Source organism: Pyrgilauda ruficollis, unplaced genomic scaffold (assembly GCF_017590135.1).
Source record: "Pyrgilauda ruficollis isolate IOZ18807 unplaced genomic scaffold, ASM1759013v1 scaffold69, whole genome shotgun sequence".
NCBI classification, from domain to species: Eukaryota; Metazoa; Chordata; class Aves; order Passeriformes; family Passeridae; genus Pyrgilauda; species Pyrgilauda ruficollis.
Genome location: NW_024528710.1, coordinates 2,735,302 through 2,757,769, shown reverse-complemented (window position 1 = coordinate 2,757,769; position 22,468 = coordinate 2,735,302). Strand labels below are relative to the sequence as shown.

Here is a 22,468-nt window from a genome sequence, read left to right as displayed (position 1 = left end):
ACTTTTCTGTTGAGCTGCATCCTGATCTTAGAGAACAACCTAAATTTCAATGAATTGTTCCATTGTTTCAGTCAGAAAAGCTTTGTAGGTCCTGCATTTTTGAGAAGAGTTGATAAAAATGAGCCCTGGTATCTATCTGCTCATTTATCTTGGACTTAGGAAAGTACCAGGAAGCAGCCAAGATGTAATAAATTTAAAGGAAGAAATCATGGCCAGTCAAGTGGTTCAGGAAGAGAAGTCCTGGCTTTCTCACCACAGGCTGTGAAACAAAAATAGATATCAATACACACCCATCTGCTGGAGGAAACAGCGAAAAATATGTATTATTTATGCAGTACTTCTTTAAATAGGAGTGAGCAGAGAAACTGAACCAAAAGACTTTATGTGTCAGGTTACAAACATAAGGAATAATATATGCTGTCAAAATTTGCAAACCCACTCACATACGAGCTCTAAGAAGTGCTCCTTTCCCCATGTGATGCAAAGCAGACCTTGGAATATTATATATTTCTCATTTTCCTCCCTTCCCCCAAAAACTTTAACCACCAAACCCTACTGCCTCTTAGGAGAGGGCAGAAATCCCACATAATCACAGACTCCAAAATGTTTATTGATCTATATCAGCAAAGATTCATTGCAGGAAAAGCCTCCCCAACCAAGCACATATTTCTAATAAGGCAATAGTCAAATCCCCACATTTTAATTTGAATTTAGGTCATTAATATCACATTACTTTAAAACCTAAAAACCCTAGACAAAGCATAGTCTAGCCAATACAGAGATCAGAAGAGAGTGATTGTACAAGTGTTTCGTAGAGAAAAACACGTTCTGCCTAGCAACCACAGGCACTCCTGGCCGTCTGGGGGAGGAATCTAACACTACAAATGTCAGCAAGCAACTTATGCCACTGTGCCTCAGATACAAAGGCCTAGTCACTGGGCAATCAAAAATTAAATAAAAAATAGTTATTGAAGGAATATTCAGAAAACCAGATGCAATTATTAGCTTGCTTCCCTCTTAAATAAAGATTGCTCTTAGCTAGATGGGCTCTGTGCTTGGACTTATTTATAAACTGTTTTTTCACCCAGTTTATATACAGGAAAAGAGAGAGGACACTGAAAGCAAGTTATCATTTTGATGTTATTGAAATAGGAACTCAGTGTGGTACTAAAGTATATGATGGTCCTGAATCCAAGGTCAGACAGGATTGTCTGACGATGATGGTTATCAAAACAAAGCACTGACAGCAAGATGTTTTTTTCATTTTTATCCTTTTCTTATTAGAATGAGATTTTTTCTGCCACTATAACTAGCTGAGTTAGTTCAAATAGTTCCAGTATTTTTAATCTACTGCACAATTTATTATGAAGCATGAGCTGAGAATAAGAATCTTCTCCTAGAAACTGTGTCAATGAATGGATTTCTGGCCTTAGAGAAGTTACCAGCCATATTAGGCAGCCAAAGAAGGTTTAAGGAAGGACTGTCATGCCCATCTTGCAGATGAACCTCAGTGTGAGGAGACCAAGAGTCTTGCTCTGTGTTTGCACAGTAGATCTGCATCTCAGAACAATGTTTCTCACTGCTGCTTCAGTACTGAAATGAAACGGCTTTACCTCTCTGGTTCTGATCCAGAAGAGATCACCTAGGACGTAAGGTCTGCTGCCTACAGTAATCTACATGAAATGGGCTTGGGCAGTTCTAGGAGAAAGAAGACCAGAGTACATGCAGGTGATGTGTTTCCCTCACCTCAAATTTCCCTGAACCTAGAATATGCACATTTACCAATTTGAAAATCACAGTGATTCACTCCTCCCTTGACTCTAGCACTTGATTTCTTTTTCCCTTCTTCAGTATCTTCAAAGTTCACTGCATACATGGCAGATTGCATGCAAGGGATATCAACCAAGTGCCAAGGCTGGGAAGCCAGTAACCTCACCTTGAAAATGTTAGCAACATGTTGCTTTACAATAATCCATCTTCAGGACAGCTTCACGTGGGTGACAGACTGTCCCAGGCCCCACTTATGCAGATGTTCCCAGTGCATATAAACAGGGTTTGCAAGATGATGGCTATATTCAGGTGTGAAGGCATGTGTTTCAATTCAGTGTGTAAAAGCCAAAACCTTTGATGAACAGAGACCACTGGAACCAGCAAGACCACAGGCTAGAAGCTCTGTTCATGCAGCTGCCAGAGAGAGCAAGTGTGTCCTTGCTGCTCTCTGAAAAAGGAACAGACCATGCAGAGAACACAGGGCTGTGGCGTATCTGCACATGCAATAACAGCTCCTGCTTTCAGCCAAACTTTGGGGGAAAAAGCACACCAGCCAAACAAATATTCCTGTATTTCAGGGAGCAGCAGCCACTCCACCTTTCTGCCATGTGCTGGCTGTGCAGCAGGGGGATAAATGCCAGGACCTTACATGGCTATCCAAGCACCCCACTACCTGAGATATTTGTCTTCATGCAGGAGGGTCCATGGTCAAACTTCTCCTCCTAGTTCATCTCTGTATCAGCCAGGAAAAGAGATTTCTGCGCACAGTTCCCTGGGTTATTTGCTGAATAAAATTCTTTCTCATTAGCAGGTCAAAGCCCAAGAAACAACCACTGGAACAAACAAGGTTCTGTGCAAATATAATCCCCACCTCACCACCAGGGAATAAAAGCAAAGAATTAGGCTGCAGCCATTCCCTTTCAGTACGATGAATGCTTAAGCAGGTTAAGCATTGCACTGTGCACATTTTCTGGGGAGAAAAAAGAATGACTGCTTTACCAGCCCAACTTGCTGCTCGCAGTGGAACAAGCCTAGAGATTATTTTTTGACAAAGTAGTTAGGAATGATTACTGCATGTCAGTATGTTTCAAGTGTTAATCTCAAGGATTGATAAAAGTGCTGGTATTTCTTCAGCCTGCTCTTTTCCCATCAGTGGTATTTGTGATGTGCAGGAGAAAGGGCCTGGCTATCATGGAAGATGCCACCTAACAGAACCTTCTCATTGCTGCTGCAGCAGGAATTCATACATGTGCCTGAGAAAGAAAGGTTCTTATTTCCCACCCAGAAAAACCTATCCTTCAGAGACTTACACTGAGTTTGCTAAGCACTGCAAGAAAAAAAGTTACCTGAAAAGAAAAAGGAAGTCATTTACTGTTGGAATTGCTATCTGAACTGCTCATCAAAGGTGCAGATCTACCCTGTAATTTTTGAGCTGAATTTGGCACTTCACTACTCAGGACAAGAGGCAGCTGATGCACTCAAGGCAGACATAATTGGTGCTGTTTTGCAAGAAGGTGGGATGCTGCAACTCAGAGATTTTGATTCTGTTCAAGCCCATGTGCTGATTAGGGATATACAAAGTGAACTTTTTCTTACTGAGACATTTCTAGCTAGACTGTGACTTCTCCTGGACTTCTCCAGACTATGAAAAACTTACACCAACTGAATTGAGGAGCAGGGATGGAACAGCACACTGGGCTAACCCTGAGATGAAGCTTTGGATGTGGTGCTGACAATTCATAAAGAAGAACATGGGCTGGACACAAACCCAAAGGATATGGGGGCTGTGACAGAAGAGTTAGCAGGATGTGATGTATACAGGTCTCACCAGCAGATCATCACTTAGAAGGCAAAGCACAGAAAAGGTGATGAAGCCAGCAGCCCTGTGACACTACTACTAGGTTGGGTTTTGCACCTGGCTTCCACACCATGCTGTAGCAGAGGATGGCCTTAGCATACTCCCTCCTTCCCATGCACTGCCTGGAAGTTAATCTTGTCTCCTGCAAAGCCCTGCTTTAGAAGCCCAACTGCACACAGTGTATTTGAAAAAAAACCCAGGTTGTTCTGTCCCCAAACCACAGCCACAGGAAGGTAGGTGGGCACTGTGACTTTCAGCACCAAGCTCAGGTGGCAGAGAGAGCCAAGGCAACAGACGATCCAGAGAGGACTGCTGCTTTGAATTGCAGCAGCACTGCCTGGTTCACAAGATAACCTGGGATGTGCAGCTTCTTTAGGACAGTGGTTGTGCCAGACCTGGGATTTGCTCTGAGCACAACCAATGGGGCACAGTGCAACAGTCCCTCAAGTATGGATGAGCCAGACCACTGCTTGAGCTCACCTTTGTTTCAAGTAGTATAATTTCCAGAGATATAAACAGGAGTGCGGCTGCTGGAGACTCCACAGGGGTGGTTCCAATTCAACTTGTCACCAGTGACTGAATTGAAAAATCTGTGTCATGCCAACTGGGCAGAGAAATGAGTGCCATGGATGTCAGTCACAGACACAGTGCTGGAGATGAGCAAGCCCCTGGAACATCCCACCTGCAGGTTCAGTGACACAGACTCCCTCCCAAGAATGAGAATCCCTGGGTTTCTTGCTGTGCCATGTGCTGTGCCCCTTAGAAAATAATCCAGAAACTTTCTCCTTCTTCAGTGAGCCTTCACTTAAAATGGAGCTGTTAGAGGGAGGCTCTACATCCTACTGTCATGGCAAAAGCAAATTAGAATTGATTTTCCTCAGCTGCCACTGATAACAAAAAAGCTGATACTACCACTGGAAGTAAAATTCTTGTGCACAAGCCCCTTAAAAAATACAACATGGGACACTTTGGCAGCAGAACCCTCTGTCACCTCTTCTGGGATCAAAAGTACATGGCATAGACTTTAAATCAAACCTCAAAACTCCCAAATTATAAACAGATACAGCTGTGAAGATCCAGTCAACATTCTCAGCCTAGTGATTAATTTATTAAAGTCTTCAGGTACCAGTGTACTGGTCTAAAATGTAGCTTGTTCTATCATGTTTGTGAGTATTCCTGAAGCAGAAAAGGGCCAGCTTCAGCAAGGTTACTGATCATAAAACTCTGTACTAAAGATGCTGTAGTTTCAAATTTTTTCCTGTAGTTTGTATATTACAAAACCATTGAATATTACAGTGTCACAAGAGGTAATTCCTACTCAGGAATGAAATACTCTTTTTTCATATTTTAATGAATTTTCTCTGACCTCAAAATGTGTAGACTTTTAATTCCAAACACAGAAAGAGTAACAGAACAAAAATAATAACAGCTGGCCAACACTTCCTCATTGCCTCAACTCAATAACACCGTTACAAACAAAACCTCCACACATGATAAAGGTTATTACAAACTATTTCCATTTACAAAGCCAAACCATTCTCTACATCAGCTCTTGCACAATGCTAAGAATCTGCTGCTCTCAAGCACATGCCAACCACCTTCTGCGACATATGACCAACTCCACCTTTGACCTCTGCAGCCACCCCAGGTAAAGATGGCACACTTAGTACAGGGAAAGCTGGGTGCAAGAAAGGGGGATAAATCACAGCTTACACAGATGTGCCAAAGGAGCCCAGTCACAACTCCACAGCATTGTGCAGGCTGTAGGGATGATACAAACAAGTGCTCCTTTCAAAGACAGGGGTTCACAAGAAGCTGGAAATGCAAGATGTGGTATACTTATGGAGGCTTGGGGACACAGACCAGCTCATTTTAATGCAATCATATGCAGAGGGTTTTGCTTTTTCAAACCTGCTCAAACTACTCTTTAAGACTTGTGTGTGATCCTCTCCCAGCATTCAAATATATTCATGTTCCATGTCTGAATTGCCTTGTACAGCATGGCAGCAGAGACAGCGTGCTCAAGTGATCAAAGCACCTTTCAGAGCTGTACTACCAGCACTTACAAACAGACTTGTTTTACAAACATTTTGGTTTACAGTCTCAGTGAGATGACATGTTTTCCTCATCCACCCCATGCTGGATACCGAAGTGGCACGTGCTGACACTTACCTAGGAAGCCCTCTTCATCCACTATGATGGTGTAGTCCTCAGGGGTTTCTGTGAGGCTGAAGAACTTGCACCTGGCAAAGGCAAACAGCAGGAGAACATGATTAGCACCTGGACTGAGCAGAGCCTCATCTTCCACGTAAAATGGAAATTCTTTCCCATTCAAGCTGTGCTGAAGGAAAGAGTCACAGTCTGATGTTTATGGAGAGGCCTGAGGCATTAACAGACCTGGATTTTATTTCTGGGTAGCTCACACTGTGTGACCCATATTCCCTGCTGCCTGCCTATGCACAATGAAGCTGGTAACACTCTTATTATTTTTATTACTTAGTTCTTAGTTACTTAATTACCATATCCCTTAAGGCTTCCCATTGCATCCAGGACCTGCTGTGTTGCACTGACACAAAGCAAAAAACTTTGCTCACTGACTGCTCACTGCAGCACGCTCCAAAAGCATTTCCACGGTTCACACATACACCTTTTGCCCACTGAAGTTTCTTGCCTTATCAAGGTTGGACATCTAACCTCTCAACCAAGCCCCAGTATCTCTTCTTCCTCCTTCAGAGGCTTTTGCCACCAGCAGACAGCATCCCAATTTCCTGTGCTGGTCCTCTCCCCTTCCTGGGTGCTCCTGGCGAGGAAGAGTGGTAGCAGCCATCAAGGCAATGGACACAAGGCTGAGCTGTCCCCCCACCCCATCCCCTGTGGCCTCTGTTCTGCTCCTCCATCTTCTGACATCACAGGCCACGTGCAGTGCAGCACCCCCAGCTCGTTCACCATTTAACACAATGTCACCTCTAACAGCAGATACAAATCAAATGTGACATGGGATTCTTCCACTGCAGACACACAAACAAAAAAAGCTTCAGCCTTAAGGCTTAACACTACATATAGTTGAAAAGATTTTTTTTTTCCCCGGACACACCTACATATGTACATCAACATCTACTGAAAAAACCCCAGCTTCTATCTAGCTGGTCCCCAGCAATGGCAGGAAGGTTAGCATGACATTTTGCAAGCTCATGTTCACGTTCAGCAGAGCATCAGGACAGTGCTGGCCAGCATCCTCGACACCCACAGGGCTCTCTGCCCCTCCAGGAGAATGCCAGAGCACGTGGACTGACTGTGTTTGTTGCCTAAGACCAGGAGAAATTTTTCCCTTTAAACTGGGTGCAGCAGGGAGAGCATGCATCTCTAAGAACAAAAGAGCAGGATTTCACCATTACACTACAATACTCTCAAATTTATCTGAGACAACTTACAGAAAATATTTTAAATACTAGAAAAATAGAGATTGTTCTCAAGGCCTCCAAATTTCACAGCATCTTCACAGTGTAATCTCTGCATGAAGCACAATTCAGCAGGATTCAAGAACCAGGGACTACCAGGGTTTCTCAGCACTGCTGAGCATCTGTGTCAAAAAGTCTTCAAGACTTTTGAAAGTCTGGGACCCCATATTGGTGGCTCAAGACATCAAAAAATGAAAGCATCGCTTCATAAAGAATCAGATGAAAACCTGGCTTCAGCATTCTTTTGACTAGCTGAAAAGAACAAACAGCCCCTCCAAAAGCAACAGGGAGAAAAATGAGATGGATGCTGCCCTCCTCATCACCTCATCAGAAAACTGAGAGGAAACAGCACACAGTTCAATTAGTGGTCTGCCATGTAACCAACAGGATTTCATGTACATGGAAAGTATTAGACAACCTGCCTTTAGAGACCTGTCCTGTTTTCCTGGAAGCATTCATCACAACAATCAAGCATAACACTCCCTCTTAGCACAGACATATCATTATAAAATACAGCCATAGCCCCACCACAAAAGAAACCACAACTTAATTATTTTGTGTCATTGGTAATAGCTGCTGTGACAGCCACATTTACCGACTCAACTCTCTCTAGGAATAGTGCCAAAAGAAGCAGAAAACAGCAGCAGCTCCATTTTTTTACCATCACTTCTAAACTGCACCAGGCTGCTCCCAGTGCAAGGGGTAATAGAAGCTGGGCAAAAAGGACTTCTGGGATGCTGCTTCAGGTGGGTTCCAGGAGGCAGAAGTATTTGTTACAGTGGGTGAATTCTCCAGAGAAGTCACTGAAATAAAACTCCTTGCTACTACTGCCTGACTGAGTTGCATGCTGAGTAGGGAGAAACTAGAGGTCCTAAAGGAGAAAACATTAATATTAAAAACCTAACCTTTCCTGATCTGCGATGGCATTTATAGAAGAATTTTTTACTAGAACAGTAATATGTGTCTGTGTGCACACACTGACTTCAGCAGAAGAAGAATGATTGTGACAGATGCCAGTTTCTGGCCACACATCTAAATATGCTGATATTTAAGGGATATGTACACATGAAATCCCATAATTGCTGCCTCAGAACTCATGTCAAAACCTTGTATCTTCATATACCACCTCAAAGCCCAATCCCCAACTCAGTGCAGTTCTGTAAAAGGTCAGGACCACAGAGTCATCTGAATTTAAAAGTGAAGTCTTTCACCAGCACAGAGACCAGTGGTTCTTGTGGTATACATTCACTTAGTTCAAGCCAATGATGCATTCTTTTCCCAGAGGAAATCTAAAATTGAAAAATTGGAATTGCAAACCTTGTGTGATAGAAAAAAGGAACTCAATGTCATCTCTCTACCACATTACACTACACATGCCTCTTTCATTCGAGTTATTTCAATAATTTCTATTTCCTCTTAAATAGAAGAGGAAATAGAAATTACTCAGTCTTCAATAAGCTGAATGCCAACAGCATCTTCTATTATCACACCAAAGCCAAGAAAGGAAAAGAATTACCCTTTAATAATTTTGAGACATCAGACAAACAGTATTTCTCTAAGTACATGTGGAAACCCTATATGTAGGAAGACAGTATTTTTAGTTTCCTAATAGCCAAACCTTGGATGGATTATTTTGGATTTCTGCCTTCTCAGTGTTTAAGCACATTTCCACTTAAGCACTGTTGCTGACTTCGACTGCCTGACAACATATGCCTTTTTCTGGCAATGCCAGAAATGTAGACCAATCTATTATTAGATTAGATCTTTGAAACGGCAAAGCTTACACTGTGTATGGAAGAAATACTCAAGCTTGCACAGAGCAGGAAAGTGCCTACGGGATGCAGCAACAGCATCATTTCAGTTTGCAAACAGTACTCCAGTCTCCATGGGAGAAGTGAGCAGGAAAGTGGAGAGCTTGGCTGTGCTTGCAGGTCCACACCAGAAGTGTCTCCTCCAGACATTTGGTCTTCTAGGTCTGCTGAGATCACAAGAGTGGTAATACTGGGATGAATGTGACTTCTGTTTGTTCTGGGTCACACACAGAGCACAAGTTTCGGGGAATACTTCTTTGGGTCATTTGGAAGTTCAGTAGAGGCAATGGTCTTAAAGGAAGACCACAACTCCTACCTCCTAATTTATGAAGAAACTGCTTAATTAATTGTTATCTCAGCAGGGTAATGTTACAAAACTGTTTGCCCTACGGAAAAGATTCATTCCAGAAGCACGTGGGCAGCTGGTCTCCCCACATGTAGGAAACCATGGCTAAATGCCATTCAAGGAGGTCAAACGCAAAGTCTGGAAGTAACACAGAAGCTTGCAAAGAAGCAGTTGAACTGAATAGAAATTTAGAAGCAGCAGCAGCAAGTTCATCTGTGTGAATATGAAAGACATAATTTGTTGGGATTTGTTCCAGGCTGTCTTCCCATTTGAGATGAGGAGGGATTTGTACGTTTCACTCTGTATGTTATCATGACAATATATATTCTTATCACAGAATAAGACACATGCTAATCATCTAATTTTCGTTGATCCTTTTTGCAGTTTATAAATAATGACAAGAGGAAGATTCAATGCAACATCTTGTGAGACATATTTGGAAAGCAGTAAAGGACACCTGTGCTGTTAATGACATAGAGGCCATTGAGGACTACTAAAGGATGGGTAAGTCCTGCTGAGCACTCCCTGGCTCTCCAGTTCTCAACTCATCCCGTGGATGGGGTTCCACAGTCCCAGCTGGTGCAGTGTTGCTGTCAGGGCACTGGTATGGCAGTGATCACTACGTGTTGCTCTTCCACCCTCAGCAGTCCTACTGCAGAAGGGCTCTGAGAGACCAGGCAGGGTACTCAGCTGCCCAATTTCCTCTGTCTCCACAGCAGCTCTCCCAAAAGCCCAACAATGCCCTTTTGGGTCCCTGAAATACCCTCTCCTGAGGCCATCTATGCCAAGGATATACGGGCTTTCTGGGCCAGGCAGAATGGGCTGGCTTTGCCATTCATTTCCAGTCAGGCTCACTTCAGCTTCCAATACAGTCAGCTGTTGGGATCCTCCTGTCACTGCAGAAATGGAGCTGGATTCTGCCCCTACATATCTGATGGAATTGGGGTACGCAGTGCAGTAATGCCAACTAAAGCCTTATGTGCTTGTGGCTCTGATGTGCCACGGATCCACACAGTTCAGTAGATCAAATGGTCCCTTTTCTCTACCTGGTTGGAGGCAGGACTCCTCTAGTTCTGGCCGCTGTACTCCATGCTCACTTCTTGTAAATGTGAACTGGAGGTCCCTTCAAGAGGATCAAAACCAATATCATCCCTCTTATTTCCTCTGAGGACTTCCCTGCTGGAGACATTTCTGCAGCTCCTGCCAGGGCTGTGCAGAGCTGCAGAACACTATCAGGGTGCTGTGCAGCTCCACAAGGCCAGGAGACTGATAAGAAAATAATCTGCTGCTCTTTATGTCAAAATGAAATACCTGGAACCTCAATATTGGGATAAAGTGAATTTAAGGCAAGCTTAGGCAGAAGGTGAACCATAGCACATATCATCTGCAGCAGGCCATGAGTCTCTTCAGGAACCAAAGCAGCACAGCACTGCCAGCATCAAGGAATAGCAAGAGCCTTAAACATGGACCAACCATGGCCATCCTAAGCACTGCTGAGGTGCTGCCTGTGCTATGCTGACAGACTATAAAACCATTAGCGGGAACCATAATAACTATTAACATGCAGGAAGGACAAAGACACATCCTCTCAGCCCAGAGCACTTGAGGGAGAACAGAAAACTGCTTGCAAGGCCTCTCAGCACATTCTTCTCTGAGAACATAAACCCTGTATTTAAAAGCTTTTCCATCCTTATCCAGAAAAAAAATATTTAGGAATAAATAACTGTGAGAGGGGATGAAGACACTTGAAGCGTGAACAGTGTCACAGCCCTCAGACCCAAGAAACAGGAGAGCTGCCTATAACAGAAATATCCAAAAGATAAAGTTACCTTAGATAACATGTTCCTCAGTCATTACAGCCAGCTACGTGAGGACAGCTGCAGGACAGGCTGTCATTGCTAAACCAGATCCCTGCAACTGGTTCTGTTCCCAGCCTCTGTGCCTGCTGGGATGGGAGCACCTCTGACCCAGTGCTGCGGCAGGCAGCAACACAGCCCTTGGGTTACAGGATCCAGTCCCCACGGCTGCAGGCACACTGCCCTGGGCAAGCAGGGGAGGTTATGGCCATTCCCACTGACCCAAGCCTACATGGCAGGCAGGAAAGCTCTCTTTCTTTTAGGTAAACTCATAAATTACATCAGGAATTATTTCAGTCTGCTAATACAGATTGCAAGGTCTTTGGATTTACAAATTGGACAATGAGGCAAGACTCCTATCCACTAAAAAAACCCAACAGACTGCCAATAAAAAACACCTCCCTCCAAAATTGCCAGAGTTACATTGTTAGCTCCAGAAACTCAGATCAAATGCCTTGTTCCATTCTGGTCCTCCTAGCCAGCCTATGACTCAGCTTCCATTTCTGATACAGATCTAAACCATCCCTGTGGAGAAGCACGGGGATATAAAATCAAAACAAACCTCATCGTATTCACATTTATTGTGCTAATGGGAATTAAATGAGCATCTCAGGCACTTTGCTCATGTTTTATTGCTGTTGCTCCTCCAGCATTTTTTTAAGCAACACATCAGAAACAACAGTGCCTCAGTTGGTGCAATATCACCCCAGGACAAGCAGCAGAGCAATAGCAAAAACCTAAAAAAATATCCCTAAATTTCATCAAGAATTACAAAAATAATTTTCATGAAACTACATCTGATGCATTGTACAGTGCTGCCTGTACCAATTTCCTTCTCAGAGCATAACTGTAAAAGTGTACATCACTTCTTAAAGTCCTTTAATCTGTTCACCTTGGTTTGATGCCAACCCCCCCCCCCCCCCCTTTCCCCCCCCCATCTTTAACAATACTGTTTACAGATTTATCATTGTTAATGACAGAAAAGCAATTTTTCAAATCTCCTCAGAGGGTCAATGAGTATTTACATCGAAATGGCAAGAGCTCCTTGCTCTGGCAGAGAATGCTGTAATCAAATCTCTGAAGGAGAAGTTGGAGCAGTAAATGAAAAAGAGGTTTAGTTTGTGTGCAATGGCAGAGTATTCATTTATTATCTAACAATTAACTAATTGATCCGGACACACCTTTTCCTCTTCTCTCTTTGCTATCCCTGTGTGCAGGCATTCTCAGAGGCCCCTCTATTGTGAGTCAACTTAGTCACAGATGAGATGCAAAAGTAATTCTTTCCATTTGAACAAGCCCATCACTTATTTAAGCAGAAGGTAACTGTGCTTTAAAAACTTTGTCTGTACAGCAGTAACAATATCCCCTGATCACTGTCAAAGTTGAACTAATTTTCAGCACAAGAGAGAGGTGGAGTACAACACTGCATTTTCCTTAACCACAAAATTCTCTTCTGCAACCCAAAATCTGAACTGAGAAACACATTACAGATGTGGGTGTGGGTCCTAAGGTTTACAGATGAAAATAAAGTATGATTTAATGTACAACAAAGGCTCGTGAACACACGATACCACCTGGATCCTGAAGGATTATACTATCAGAACAATGCACACACTGAGAAAAAGACTAACTCCCATTTCCTTTTCCCTTCCAAATCAGGCATTATACTATCACTCCTTTAATGCCCTCTGCTGCAGAATACTGACTTTTAAATCCTACCAACACTACAATACAACTGAGTTTTCATCAAATGTAATGCTGCTGTACATCCAAACTCATTTATTTGGGGTTCATAGTAGCTATTATTGTGATCAGCGAAAAACCAGTGATTATTTTGTGGACAGCAATGAAAAACAGACTGCAGAGCATACACTTTTTATTTCAAAGATGGGAGCAACTCATGCTCAATGCACTGGAGGTAAGAGGTTCATACAATATTCCTCCAAGATGAAGAAACGTAGGATGAAGAAACAGAAAATCTGTTGTGGACTTGTTTTCCTACAGGAACCACAGACACTACTTTCACGGCATGGGACATAATAGTTCTCCCACAAAGTGCTGAAATATAATTCCAGTGCTCAGTATAGGAAGTTAGATGCACAAGAAATGTTTGCAGCTTCAATGCAGGTGGCAATTGAGAACATGTGTGCCGGGGGAATTAAAGAGGGAGGAGATTCAGCAAGCCATACTCCATGAGAGTGGAGAGGCCGGAGAAGCACATTTCAGGCCTTCAAAAAGAGCTTCTACTTGCAAGCAGGTCCAACACCCCACACCAATCTGAGGACAAATGCTGTGAGGCTGCATGTCAACCCCAAATTTAATGCACATTAACAATTTAGGAGCCTGAATAAAAAAGTAATAAACAGAATTTCCCCAACTTTCCTTTAAGCTCAGAGAGAAGTTTCAGCTTTTTGTATGACTAAGGACACCTTTACAGCAAAAGCAACCTCTGACTGATCTCATTCTCCTAGGCTCTGCTTTTGGGTCCTGCTCAAGATGGATATTACCCAGGCCAGTGATGTTTAGCATTTCTGTATATTCTAGCTCATATTATGTACAAAATACTGTTGTAAATGTGCCAGTACCCAGCTTTCCATAAACCCATAGTTAACCAAATCTACAACTCCCAGAGGCACCAAAAGGAAGCTTCATTTGCTTCCTTTGTTAATGAAGTAAAAGGAAACTCCTCTTGTGCCAATTCTTTTTTTCTGGATAAAGATCCCTATATACATAAGCAAAGTGGGAAACGCATTTTAAGAATTTTAAGGTTTTTACAGTCAGTCAATACAGACCATCCACAAAGTTTCAGCCTTGAAAATGTCAGATGGTATTATTCTTAACAATGCTTTTCCAAAACACTCTTTCTAAATTGGTCTCTTCACACTGCAAAGGAAAAGCCCATAGAAAAGGCAGAAGCATAAAACTTCTTCCCAGGCCTACCAGCCCCAAGGAAAACATGAGAGATTATTCCACAAGTCAGCATTACATGGCTCAGATGGAATTTTGCAGTTTTGGAATACTGTTCCTAAAATCCAGCTGCCAAATCAACACCCAAAACAAAAGCCAGAGCTCCTGCAGAAGTATATATGTCATAAATGATAATGCAGAGTAGGTCACTGCTTGGGTCAAAATCAGGGTCATGGCCAGCACCATCCCACAGATGTTCCTTGTTGCTCCCCCACTCTTGTTATAGATGGATATTGCGATGATTGGCTCTCGCAATTAAAGGATAATTATGGTGTGAATATTAAGAAAAGCTTTAGTGATGTATAATTATGTTATTGTAGTTTAGACGTCCTCTGTTCTCCCCATAGTTCCCTTTCCCCCCCCCCCCCCGTATTGTGACCATCAGACAGCCTGGGTTGTGCAGGACAGGTAAAAAGAAGACGTGCACATGTGTCCCTTACCTGGGGCAGTCGGGAATGGAAAAGCTTGTTGCTTAGGGCTGAGGCATGGCAACACCTGACCTCCAGTCAAGTTACAGGAAAGCAGTCTCCAGCAATAAATGGCAAAGAAGAGCTGACTGACAGACTTTGGGAGGGGCCAGGGCTGGCTGATGCAACCCCCAGGGGTATAAAAGACTGAGCGCCCATCTTGAAGATGAACCAGCCACGTGGTATGCACATGAGCAGTTCCCAGCGCTGTAACTTTTTCCTTATGCAGTCCTTTTTTGTCAAGATTTAATAAACCTTTTTAAATTTTGTAAGTGAGCAATTGTTTCTCACGCTCTGAAGAACACACCAGTCACTCCATAGGACTGAGCTTTGCTGGGTCTGGCTCAGCCCCCTGCAGAACCACCAGTGTGAGAGACGTCACACCAACTCAAAAGCAGCTCAATTCAGGGCCTCAAAGCAATGCTCCAGAAGTCAAGGGAGTTACCCATTCCCAGGCCACGTTCTGACATTTGGGATATGTTTGCTGGCTGATGTAAGTGGCTGCAGCGCCTTCCTATTTGGCTTTTGCTCCTTTCAGAGCTTCAGCACAAGAACCCTTGCGCTCTCTGTGCAGCACCCAGCACAAGGAAGTGTAGATGTTTCTAAAGAGCAAATCACACAGAGGTGTGCTTTAGGAACATTCTTTGTAAGGCTGTTCAGTTTGCTTGGTGACTAGAAAACAGCTGTTTATTCAACCAAGATGTTGTGGTTTAGGAGTTCTCCTTCTGTTTTTTGCTCTTAGGGAATTTTCTCCCATTTTTGCTGCTACGAGACAATAACAACCTGTACTTCGGAGAGACAAAAGAAGTTGCCAAGCTCAGAGGAGAAGGGCACCTGGCTGCCCTCTTACCTGGGGGCTTCCCTCCTTCAGAGATACTGGGAGAACTGGGCTGGGAAAAAAGGGGCTGGGGCAGCTGCTGGCTCTTGTTCTCTCGGCATCCATAGGGCAGACAGGCTGCGGTGGCTGTGGGGAGAGTTTCCCCACCACTGTGAGGTTCTGTCTGCTGCCTTTCTTCTACCATCAGCGCAGCTCTGCTCGTAAGAGCGGCGGCATCCAGCCCGGCCGCCATTACCGTGTGGGGCCTGAGCCCGGCCACAGCGCCCCCTGCAGGCGCGGGGAATCACCGCCCGCCCGGCCCGCCGGGAGCCAGCAGCGCCCCTGCTGGCCGTGCCCGGAACTGCAGCCAGGGGAAGTGCTTAAAGAGCAGGGAAGAGACTTTTTTGGGTTTTCTGCTTTTTGGTTAGTTTTTTTGTTTTATTTTCTTTCTTTGTTGTTGTTGTTGTTGGTTTTGTTTTGTTTGTTTGTTGTTGCTGTCATTGTTGTTGTTTGCTTTGTTATACACATACATACTAGTAAGGGACTGTTATTCTTTCTCCTGTATCTCTGCCTGAAAGCTCCTTAATTTCAAAGTTATAATAATTCAGAGGGGAGGGGGTCATATTCTCCATTCCAAGGGAAGTTCCTGCCTTCCTTAGCAGACACCTGTCTTTCAAACCAAGACGATGATGAATTGTGCTGGGGAAGGGGTCCTGACAGAACTGTATCAGGAAAAAAGTCAGCATTTCAGTAACAGTTTATGGTTCCAACTACCAGAAATCAGTACTAGCTGTCATCTTAGTCAAACTAAAAAGCACCTAGATGGCAGTGGTCATCTTATGTTGTAAAGAGAGGCATTTCAAGTCTGTGGGAACCAATCCAATGCATTTATAATGCTCAGACAAACTTTCCACAAGCAGAGGTAGCATGACACTAAGACATTTCGAAGTGAGACCCTGAGGGAACAGACAACATCTACTTCCATTCGTCTTCGACTGGATAGGTATTTTGGAAGTTAAAGGAAATGCCATGCCCCTGGCAGATTTTAATACTTTAACTACCAGATTTTCCCTTGCCTTATGCTCCTTCCTTTAAAGCATAAATGAATCAAGTGCAGCTCTGTTTAAAATACCACTTCTCATGAAATTCTAATCCCCATTTAATTGTATGTCTTACTGCATTACCACAGAGAAGGGCAGAATGAGAAAAGGAAAGAGATGCTTCAGTAACCAACAGAGTCCCCAAACACATTCTCTGGAAGCAACCTAAGATCCTTATTGCAAAATGACCAGGCCTTATGAAGGTCCAGCACACTGCAATCATGTACTTATGTCCTGTCCTCACTAAATGCTGTGCAGTATAAGTATTAAAATAGATTGAGAAAATTAAAGTAACAAAATAACAAAATAAAGATTTATAGAAAATTAAAATTGTGAGATCAATAGCAAAGATTAAAAAAACTACAAAAAACTACACGGTCTTCCTCTTGTAAAGGTTTGGGGAAGAACAAATACTCTCAGAACAATATAAGGTTGTATCATCAAAAGACACCTCCAAAGTAGGAGAACTTAATGAGTAATAGTCTTGGATCTTCCTCTGTGTGCAGCTATGTTGAGGCCCACCAAAACCAAATAAGGGTAATGCTGGGCAATGCCAACACCCATTTCCATGGCTGGAAATGCTCTGACTTCATTTTTCCTTCCAACCTGCAAGGGGGCTAGTGGACACAACAGAAAATATGCTGCCAGATGTTACTTTTAATTTTCATGAAGCTATCAGATGACTTAAAAAAGGGAAGATAAGATACTTCCAGGCATGCCTAGCACTGTGACACCTGCATGTTCATGCCACACTGCCTGGGCTGAAAATCTCTGAAGGGGATGTTTCCCTGCTGTGGAAAAATGCAACCAGCTCAGGCATCCAAGAGCTCAAGCATTCAACATCAGTGTCCAGCTTGGAAAGAAAACAAGTCAAAACTTCAGGAAGCTGAGTCTATAATGTAAAAGGTTCTTCTGTCACCTCAGTTCTCTACTTTTTAACTGAATTACTTTAGCAATATAGGATTCCAGGATAACTGTGTAAATTGTAAGAACCTATAGACCTAAGGAAAAACACTGACCAGAGAACTGAGGGATATGGTTGAAGTATGTCAACAATCTGTTTCCACTGAAGTCAGTATTTGACACATTCTTTACAGCTACAGACCAGGGCCTCATTCCTTGCCTGTAGGAGTCCTTTCTGTCATTGTTATTCCAAAACATATCAAAGGATCATAGGAAAAAAGCCTAATTTATTGATTCATCTGGATGAATATCCTAAATTTTGTTTAATGCTTCATAAAGATTGCAGTGAAAAGTTTGTTTTACTGACAAACCACAATCAGAATAAATGACAAAACTTCAGGTGAGATGCAGCCCTGGACTTTAGGTAGTGTAAGGGCACAATGCAAAGTGCAAACTCATAGCCTGATTCACCTAGTACAATTTTCCCATCTCTAGGGCCAGCAAATACCAGTGATTAGCAGTACAGAATGAGAGAATGGTTTGGCTTGGAAGAGACCTTCAATCTCTCCTCTTTTAGTGGAAAACCAGTCCCTCCTGTCCTCTCCCTATCTGCACATGCAAAAAAATACCTCTTTTTTATAAGCCACTTTTGGCACTGGAAGGGCTCTGAGGTGTCCCTGGAGCCTTCTCCTCTCAGGTGAGCACCCCCAGCTCTCCCAGCCTTGCTCCAGAGCAGATGGGCTCCAGCCCTCAGAGTATCTCCCCGGCCTCCTCTGCACCCTCTCCAACAAGTCCATACCCCCAGACCTGGACACAGCACTCCAGGTACTCACATGAGAGGGGGAGAATCCTTGACCTGTTGTCCACTTTCTTGATTCAGCTTAGGATATGGTTGCCTTTCTGGGCTGCATCTGCACGTTGTTGGCTCATGCTCAGCTTTGCATCCACCCCAAGTCTTTCTCCTCTCTTACTGAGAGGGCTTCTCTCAGGAAGTTCTCCCTGTCTCACTTTCAGAAAGTTCTGTCTTAAAAATGTATTTAGGTCACAGAAAACACTTGAATACCCTAGAAAAACATACAAAACTAAGTAAAATATTGAATTAAGACAGTAACACATGGAATAAGAACTGGAGAACACAAATTCTTCAGCTGGACTGTGAGCAGACCTGACAGGGAGGTGAAAAGACTCTTCGGCAAAATCCCACCTGGCTTCTCTTTGCTGCTTTTCACAAGACTCAAAGTACTTTCTAAAAAAAAATCAGTATCAATATCAGGTTTTATTGCATCTCATCTTTACAGAACAGAGCACAAAAGTAGATATTCACTGTGGCCTCACACAGCCCAGACAGGTCTTAACATTTACTGCTCTTCCGATAAGTTCTCTGGTGGAATAAACAGTTTGTAACACTTAAAGAATATTTTTAAACTATGCTGAGGATAAAGGGAGCACAGCCTTCAGCAATATATGGACTTTGCTTTCAAGCAAAAATTTGGCTTTTTTTCACAGCAGAAAACAACAGAAACAAACCCACCAGGTATTGCCTGCACACTCATGGCAGGGAGAGAGCAGTGAGGAGAGAAAAGCACAGGCCCACAGGACAGCAGGATGACAATACCCTGCCAGTTTCATCCACAGATCAATCCAAGCAACAGCACAAAAGCTGGCAAAGGAAATGATGACCTGAATGATAAGATTCAGTCCTGTAGAGAGGATGAATGTCAATAAGACCTTTGCAGCATAAATAGGGATGTACACCAAATTTGGTCTGACATGGTGCACAGGTCTCCAGCAGGACCTCACTTCCAGTCACCAGAGTCTCCAGCAGCAGTTCCAGGAGGTTTCTGCAAACTGCTGCCTAAGCTGTTTGCACTTGAGAGAGCAGTTGAAGAATTTGTACAAAAACTGTCTGAAACCAGGACTTGACTGTAAGGGGGAACACAGAGTACAGGACAGCCTGGGAAAGATAGGATCTCTTCTTTCAATAGAGACAGCTTCTGTTTTGCTGAGCCCAAGGCTTTATTGTCAAGCTTATGCTTGGAGATACACTCTGCAGGCTTTGTTCTGGCAGAAATAATTTGCTAAGTCATCATTTTTATTTCCTGCTGGCATATATCAGTAAATAAACAAGATGGGGGGTTTTGAACAAGGAGTGAGGGGGTGAACGCTGCTCAAAAAACAGAAAACAATCATAAATGACTCTCTGATCTTCAAAGTTCTTAGATCAAGAGGGGGACCAACAGACACGGTATTAGGAAATCCAGTGGTTATTGCACAAGGTCTCCTTCACTCAGTGCCAAAGTTCAAATCTCACTGGAAGGTTAGGAGCTAAAAAGCCTTCTCCAGTGGGCTATGACAGTGTGCCCAGCTGCCAAGCTGAGAGTTTCCTTTGTTGTTCCAGTGCATTATCACAGACAAGACCTCAGACTCCAGTATTGTCCATCTTAGTCCAAATTGCAAGTGTTTGCTATTATTCTTGATGCAGAATATCTCAATATACAATCCTAGTCTGTCTGGCCCCACTCTGATGCATCTTTTCCCACACCTCAAGCTCTGCTGAACAGCCCTTCCTTCCTCACCACATTCCCTGTGGGGATGGGAAGTTGCACAGATGATGGACACTGCTAAGGAAGGTGAGCCAACACACAGCTCAGATACAATGTCCTTGGGGCACACACTATCTGTAAACCTCAGCAGGATCCTGTTCCATAATTAAACACACCTGATCTTGTGACACTAAGAGAGATATCAAATTGGAACATAACAATACAATGATTAAAATTCAGGTGTAGTACAAGTCACAGTAGTATGGCAGTGATGAATGTCACACCAGGGGTGTTTTGGAGGGATGAAGTAACTCATTTTCACATACAAAGTAACATATTTTCACATATTTACAATTAAAATCTTAAGTAGTAACACAAAAACATAATTAAGGGCTTCTGTGTTAAACCACATCCTATTTTCCCCTCTAAGTTGTTTCTAAAACCACTTACACAGAGCTTCATAAAGGCCTGCTAAAGACATCAACCAAGCTTCCTAATGCAGAATAACTGATTTCTCTGGCCATCAAGAATACATTTGTACCTCAAAGAACTGAATAAATTCAAGAGAGGGAAGCTACCATTCATTTGTTTGCCAATAAGTTCTTTGCCTTTTTGCTTCACTGCCAGAAGAAGCAGTTCCATGAATTGCAGAATGATCCTCTGATGTACAAAGCAGTCAAATCCTATCACATCTAATTGCCCAAAGAGCATTTTGCACCATAAGCTGCAATTTCACCCATGGATTTAGGTGCAGTTCCCTATGAGTGTGGGATCAAGAGTGTGGTCTGTGATGGAGCAGAGACAAGTGTGATAGGAATGTCTATGCATTGCTGTCTCCTGCTGATCTGGCACAATGATGGGAATGTTTTGGGAATGTGAATTTTTAATTTCTGTCTTCCCTCTAACTATATTGCCCTGGTTAACCTCAACAGAGGGTTTGGATGCCCAGGAGACATTTGGAGAAATTGTCAGTGTACTCTAGCAGCTGAAGCATGATCCAGGTCATACACCAAGGTGTTCCTTCCTTCCAACGCATCTCAACATCCTTCCCAAACTGAGGGGCCAGAGCTGGGCCTCAGCAGTGCCAAGGGCAGGGGAAGAATGAGCTCCCTGCTCCTGCTGGCCACACCATTCCTGATCCAGGCCAGGAGCCATTGGCCTTCTTGGCCACCAGGGCACACTGCTGGCTCACGTTCAGTCACTGTTGAGCAGCACCCCCAGGTCCCTTTGTGCCTGGGCACTGTGCAGCCACACCGTCCCCAGCCCAGAGCACTGCAGGGGGTTGTTGTGGCCGAAATGCAGGACTGGGCACTTGGATTTATTAAACTTTGTGTTGTTGGACTTGGCCCATCTCTCCAGCCTGTTAAGAATCCACAAGAGGCATGTCCTAACCACAGGAAACCTCAGAGCTCACACCATGCTAGACTCCAAAGAATCTCACTACAAGAAAAAGCAAGAGCAAACCAGCTTTACTAGTTTGGCTGTTCATTTTCAACAGAGAAGTACAGCCTGGGCAGGCTTTGTGAGCCAGAATCCTGCCTGGTTTAGAAATCCCATGTAAAGCTGTGGTGTTTCTTTACATTAATTGTCTGATGAGGCTGTTAAACCCAATAGCGAGTGCCACCAGGCAAGGGAAGAGCACATGGATGGCCACACTGGTGGAAGAGAGCTGTGACAGAGCATGAGTTGGGGACCACCCCAGAAGAGAATCAGACCTGACCCAAACACAGCAGCCCATATATCAGGAGCCCTGATGTCCATGTGAGAAAGAGACTGCCATGACTGAGGGGCATCTTTGGCAAAGGACATGGCTCAGCCAAGCCTCCAGCCCTGCCAGGTCATAGCAGGCCTTGCTTTGCTTCCAGAGCTCCTCATTCATTCTGGTAAACTTTCCTCTGCTAAGAACCAGGGGCACTCAAAGCCAGCTCTATGATTTTGGAGGAAAGAAAGCAAACCTGGGTGTGAGTTTTTGGAGGCTGAGGACTGCCAAACTTTCATAAAAGCAGTTCTTAAGTTTTCAGTTACTTCAACATCTGCCTGTATAAATAGAACATTTTTCTCAAAGTCAACAGTGGTCTGTTTTTATCTTCACTATCCTTTGATGTCTTTGCCCAGAGGGCTGGAAATGCTACTTAGTAGCATCACAACAAAAGCGTAGCAGGATCTTCTGCATCAATTGCTGATGACTCAGGAATCTGATATAATTCAGCCTTCACTTTTGGCTGTTTCTGTTAACCTGGATTTTCACCACACTGCAAAACCTGTACAGAGCGCTCAGTATCTTCTCCTAGGAAATGGCCATCTGTTAGCCCTGACACAGCTGAACTAATTTCAGGTTTCAGCACTGTGTATTAGCTGTAAGGCACCAAGCAAGCAAGGCTTGAGGAGAACCTCCTAGAAATCAGACTGGGGGATAGTACATTTAGTCATTGATGTAAGGGGAAAATCAACTTAGAGCTGCTGCTTCTGCCTCATTGATGGCAGGACTTCTCCACTATTACTTACCAGCCAACTTCCACACTAAAATTCAGCAGGCCAACTTTCAAAGATAAACAGGGCTGTTTACTGTGAG

The 22,468-nt window shown here is 43.5% G+C and overlaps 1 protein-coding gene across 1 annotated transcript in view; it reads right to left on the bottom strand.

The window, feature by feature from the left end:
* Window positions 1-22,468, bottom strand: part of CASTOR2 (cytosolic arginine sensor for mTORC1 subunit 2) — a 116,556-nt gene that overhangs the window by 48,514 nt on the left and 45,574 nt on the right. Inside the window, exon 2 of the mRNA XM_041484926.1 lies at window positions 5,801-5,871. Coding sequence (XP_041340860.1) covers window positions 5,801-5,871 — 71 coding nt within the window. The remainder of the gene's footprint in view (window positions 1-5,800; window positions 5,872-22,468) is intronic.